At 44.5% G+C, this 5,847-nt stretch overlaps 1 protein-coding gene and 1 pseudogene across 2 annotated transcripts in view; one reads left to right on the top strand and one right to left on the bottom strand.

The window, feature by feature from the left end:
* Positions 1 to 2,064: 2,064 nt before the first annotated feature.
* LOC116528630 lies at positions 2,065 to 3,016 on the bottom strand (annotated as a pseudogene).
* A 51-nt stretch (positions 3,017 to 3,067) lies between these two features.
* Positions 3,068 to 5,847, top strand: part of METTL17 (methyltransferase like 17) — a 6,984-nt gene continuing 4,204 nt past the window's right edge. For both annotated transcript variants that reach the window (XM_032245966.1, XM_032245968.1), the window contains exons 1-5: positions 3,068 to 3,368; positions 3,519 to 3,672; positions 3,753 to 3,887; positions 5,085 to 5,166; positions 5,502 to 5,583. In XM_032245966.1, the coding sequence (XP_032101857.1) occupies positions 3,294 to 3,368; positions 3,519 to 3,672; positions 3,753 to 3,887; positions 5,085 to 5,166; positions 5,502 to 5,583 (528 nt within the window). In that variant the 5' untranslated portion in view covers positions 3,068 to 3,293. The remainder of the gene's footprint in view (positions 3,369 to 3,518; positions 3,673 to 3,752; positions 3,888 to 5,084; positions 5,167 to 5,501; positions 5,584 to 5,847) is intronic.

Below are 5,847 nucleotides of genomic sequence, written 5' to 3' on the forward strand. Positions count from 1 at the left end.
GGAAAGAAAAGGAAAGAAGGAAAGAAAGAGAGAGAGAAGAAAGAGTCAAAAAAAAAAACTGGAGGGTGTGCTTTGAACACAATTTAAATAAGAAGAATGGGCAAGGATTGGAGAGAGTATTATCTGAGTCATTTTTCAGAATATGATAGAAGTTTGATGGGTCATAAACAGAAATGTCTCCAGTTGCCAGGGAGGTGTTGTCACTGACTGAACAGACAGGAGGGAGGAATGGACGTAGTGGAGATCCCTGAGCTTTTGTCTTAAAAGCAGAGGTGGCTGCTACTTAAGATGTAACTGGCCAGGTGTCGTTGCTCACGTCTGTAATCCCAGTACTTTGGGAGGCCAAAGCGGGCAGATTCCTTGAGCCCAGGTGTTCAGGACCAGCCTGTGCAACATGGCAAAAACCCATATCTACAAAAAAAATACAAGAAGTAGTGGATGTGGTGGCACATGCCTGTAGTCATAGTTACCCGGGAGGCTGAGGTGGGAAGATCACTTGAACCTGGGAGGTGCAGGTTGCAGTAAGCCGAGATTGCGCTGCTGCACTCCAGTCTGGGCAACAGAGTGGAATTCTGTCTCAAAAACAAAAAACAAAAAACAAACAAAAAAAAGGAATGACTTAAAAAGAAGTAACTGCTATTCACATTGAGCTAATGGTGGCCCAACAGGGTCACATTTTTGCTATTTTAAGGCAAGTCAGGAATCCAAATTTTTTATGTGAAAATCTCCATTTGGAAAGTTGCCACCACATCCAAAATTGTTTTAAACAACAACAACAACAAAAAAAAAAAAAAAAAAAAAAAAAAAAACCTGCATAGGCCAATCAGAATAGGTCTTGAGCCAGATAGACCTGCTGTAACTGTGCTATATGTGTTTAGCCTCATGTTATAAAGACTTGAGTGCAGCTTGTTCTACCCATTGAAACTATATGCATCACAGAGGGACCACACTACACCTAAGTCCTGTTTACATCCTCCTCACCCATAAAACTGTATCCCACACAACATTTATTTTAAAACTTGCAGCCAGGCATGGTGGCTAACACCTGTAATCCCAGCACTTTGAGAGGCTAAGGCAGGAGGATCACTCAAGGCCAGGAGTTCAAGATACCTGGCAACAAAGCAAGACCGCCCCCCATCTCTACAAAAAAAATAAAGAATTATCTGGGCATGGAGGCATGCTCTTATAGTCCCAGCTACTCAGGATACTGAGGCAGGAGGATCACTTGTGCCCAGGAGGCTGAGGCTGCAGTGAGCTATGACTATACCACTGTACTACAGCCTGAGTAACAGGCTGAAACCCTGTCTCAAATAAATACTTGCTTAATAACTTAAGGAATTAAGGAATGCCACAGAATGGGATGGCTAAGTTCTGTTAGCTCTGCCTTCAGTTCTATTCAGGTCAATATTTGTGTCCATATTTATATCAAAGGGCATCAACAATAACATTGTTTTCATATGACAAGAATGTAAAAAGATAGTGAAAAAATATGTGAATTATTTTTGTTGGAAGATGACATAATATCAGTTCAAGGGTCTAATTCCAATGTTTCTCACCTAGAACTTGACCCAGTGATTTAACACCTCTAACCATGCCTTCCTTACCTTCCATACACTTCTCCACCTCTGTGCATTTTCCCATGCCAATCCTTTTGCATACAATGTCCATCCCTTCCTGAATGCCCCAGCAAACCCCTGCTCACCCTCATGACTTAGAAGCCTTCCTAGACCCAATGGGCAAAGTAACTTCCTCCATCTCTGTGCTCCCAAAAAGCCATATTCATATAAGTAGTATTGCTTCTATCACATATTTAGTTTCTCTGCTTCTCCATAAGCTACTTGAGGACCAAGACTATGTTTCACGTTTCTTAATATACCCTGTGACTAACACCGTTTCAGGAATAGAGTGCACACTACATAAATGCCTCATTTACAAAGATTAAATTCCCATTTTAAATAATGAAATACGAGCACTAGGAATGTAAATGACAGTTGTGTAGAAAGAAGCACAAATGTGAATGAATGCAAGATTTTGGAAACCTAACCTGGAGTTGTTTATACATTAGATCTTCATTTTTTTATTTTTAATCAAGAACAAACTTTATTGAACTTTGCACCCTATTAACAGAAGTTTAAAAAAAAAAAGAACAGACTCTGTTTTACTAAACCTTCAGCTGTTGTCCCTCCTCCCCAGCTGAGGCTGTGACTGGCCTTTGCCACAGCCTGCATCTTCTCCTTAGCACCTGCTCCACCTGCCAGGAAGTAGCTAGTTTCCATGTCTCTGTGCTCCAGTTTATGGGCTCCTTCCAGGTTGGACTGTCAGCAGCCTCCTCCTTGTCTTCCTTTATATGAAGTTCTCAGGAAAAGGTATGCTGGCCTCTGGTTCTGAGGCCGCCATACCCTTATCTGGCTTGCTATCTTGTAGCAGCTTCATGGTTCAGAGCTGCATGTTCAGAAGCTCCTACTGGGCTCCAGCCAGAGTAGTCACACACGCAAAAAGGGGGTCCAATTGGGCTATCAAATTGTCCAGCTGCTGCTCTATCTGGATCAGCTGTTGCTCCAACTGCAGTGGTCGTTTCTTGCCTGTCTCCTCTGGGAGAACTGCAGCTTCATCTTTCCCTATTGTGGAAGAAGAAAAGGGCAATACTGCAGCAAAATAGTTCTGCTCTATCACCTCAGTCTCCAAAGCCAGTAAGGACAGGGGTGTAATTTAAGGTACAGAAAGCTATTAAGTTTTTACCTCAGATAATCAAAATTACTTCTAGAGTGGTTCCTCACCCAGCACATGAAGGAACATGCCAACATGTCCCACACGTGGTCATTCAGTCTGCCGAAACACCTCCAGGAATGAGCAGCTGTCTCCAGTCTGATAGAGCTCTGGTTGTTAGACAGGAAAAACAACCTAAGACTCAGTTATCCGCGGAGGAAAGCAAAAGAACACAGAAGTCAGTATTCCGAGAAACAATCTGCGAGTCTTTGCTCGCAACCCAACTCCATCCAGCTCCCCTCCCGCCCCGCTCCCGCCCCGCTCCCGCCCCGCTCCCGCCCCGCTCCCGCCCCATCCTCTTAATTTCTGGCGCCGGCGACAGGCCCAACCCAGCCTCCAAGTCAGCCCAAACATGGTTTCCGCCTCAAGAATATTTACATAGCCATTGCTTATTGGCTGCTGGCAAACACTCGCTCTTCTCGTTGGCTAAAACTGCCAGGAGAAGTTCTGCGAAGGCTGGTCCTTGCGGCGTTGGGACTGAAGGTCACGGGCATCTGTATTTCCGTTTCCGGTTCGCCTCCGGAACCATGGCGGGGGCTCTGAGGTATCTACTGACATTACGAAGATTATGCCCTGGCCTTGGAGTAGTTCCCCACACCCGGGTGAGTGCCTACATCCCCTGCTCTCGGAGAGACGGGATCTCCAGAGACATCTCCGCGCCGAGGAGGAGCGCTCCTGGCAGTCCCCGCCTTAGCGAGCGCCCGCAACTTGCCTTTCTGCCAGGCAATCAGCCTTTCTTTATCTCCCTGCAGGCGCTCGCCGCCGTAGTACCTGGAGTGACCAAGGTAGATAACAAGTCCGATTTCCTGCAGAAGAGGCCCCATCGCCAACACCCTGGCATCCGGAAACTACCGCACGTGCGGCTGCCACAGGCACTGTCTAACGGTGCCCAGTTACTGCTACGTGGTGAGTAACGGCGGGAAAGGGAGAAGAAACAGGACTGGACCTGCATGCAAGTGATTCCTCTTTTCATCTTTGGCCCATAGAGATCGCTGAGCCCAATATGGAGAATCAGGTGCAAGCACTGACCAATTATCTCTGGAGCAGACATTTGCCTGCAGAGCCAGAGGAGTTGCAAAGACGAGCTATGCATCTTGAGAAAAAATTCCTGGAAAACCCAGGTGGGACTTAAGAATAATTTAAAAGTAGGCCAGATTGAAATATCAGTGAGAAATGAAAAGCAAGAAATAGTCTCTCAAACAGATACTGAAGTCCCTATTTGACTTTCTGACCACAGCAGCAGTTGTTACAATGATTCCTTAATAAAAGAAGGTAGATTATTCTAGAGATTGCTAGAGAGTGTCCCAGTATACTGGGTTTGGTTTGGTTTGGTTTTTGTTTTTGCTTTGGGACAGAGTATTGCTCTGTTGCCAGGCTGAAGTGCAATGACTCAATCTCAGCTCACTGCAACCTCCTTCTCTTGGGTTTAAGTGATTCTCCTGCCTCAGCCTCTTCAGTAGCTGGGATTACAAGTGTGCACCACCTCACACACCCGGCTACTTTTTGTATTTTTAGTGGAGACGTTTTCTTTATGGTGGCCAGGCTGGTCTTGAACTCCTGACCCCAGGTGATCTGCCTACCTTGGCCTCCCAAAGTGCTGGGATTACAGGTGTGAACTACCGCGCCCAGCCCATATACTGTTAAAATCTAGATATTTGTGTTTTTCCTGCAAGTCCACTGGATTAGGACCTTCTAAGTTTTTATTCAGGTGAAATAAAGTCCCTGGATGGCCCCTGCCCAGTACTGAAACCATCTTCCGGGATAAGAGGATAAATATAATTCATCAATTAGTTTCATGATTGTGAGCTCCTTGACACTACAGACCTGCCATTTATTCATCTTACATTCCTTGCACACCTCACAGTACCTGGGTCACAGTAGGTGATTGGTAGATACTTGCTAAATAGTACTGAACTGAACACAGTCATGAGACCTAGATTTTCAGTCTCCTTTCTTCTCCATAGGAATAGTGGAGATCATTAAAACCATAAATTTTGGACAAGTGAGGAAATCCAAAAAATAATGTCCTTGTCCTACCCTTTAAATTTTTATCACAGTTTCTTTTAATATAAAACAAACCCGTGGGACAGAATTGGTTAAGTTGAATAAACCATTCTTAGAAGCAAAATGCTTCTGTTAGTGGCAGTTGCTACTGTTAATTCTTACCTGAAGCTTTTCTCTAGGTTTGTCTTCTCTCTTGAGCTTTAAGGCTTTTCTTAGGTGGGAGTCAGAGAAGACTGGTGGGCAGTATATTCAAATATTGGATCTGAACCCTGTTCTCCCTAGGTCCTGACTTCCAGTCCTTGTTCTCACCACAGACTTATTTCAGACAGAGGTGAAACTTCGTGAAGCAGTGCTTCATGCACTACGTAAAACTACCTACCATTGGCAAGAACTGAGGTAAGCGGGGACTGGAAAAGGTGCACAAGAAGGAAAAGGTGGACTTTAGAAAGAGAGTTGGGGGAATACAATTACACAATCAATGTAGTATTTTTTTTTAATCACCTAACCTTAAAAGGATCAATTTAGTATTTGAAAAAGCTAAAGTTCAAAGTTTTGAACATTAAAGTGTGAAAATTTAGCATTTGTAAGGCTCCCCAGGACCCTTCTGTATTGGGGAGTGAAAGGCCTGAGCTGGAAGAGCCCTTTCCAAGATGTCATTTTCTAAATCTAGAAGGTAACTATGGTATTAAGATTATTTACTAGTATGTATGACTCTCTGATTTTAATGGCAGCTATAGTGAGGGACTGAGCCTGGTGTATATGGCAGCAAGACTGGATGGTGGCTTTGCAGCAGTCTCCAGAGCATTCCATGAGGTGAAAGTCCCTTAACTTCCAACCTGAACTTTTTGACCATCGGTTCCCTATTCATAAAGTAGTTTTCTGGGATGGGAATTCTTGGGGCATTGCATATGCATTGTTTTTTTTTTTTTTTTTTAAAGAGGATCTGCACTGAGCATGGTGGGCTCCTGCCTGTAGTCCCAGCTATTTGAGAGGCTGAGGCAGAAGGATTTCTTGAGCCCAGTTTGAGACTGCAGTGAGCTGTGATCTCCACTGTACTCCAGCCTGGTGACAGAGTGA

Source organism: Sapajus apella, unplaced genomic scaffold, assembly GCF_009761245.1.
Source record: "Sapajus apella isolate SASKATOON/1434 unplaced genomic scaffold, GSC_monkey_1.0 scaffold59, whole genome shotgun sequence".
NCBI lineage: Eukaryota > Metazoa > Chordata > Mammalia > Primates > Cebidae > Sapajus > Sapajus apella.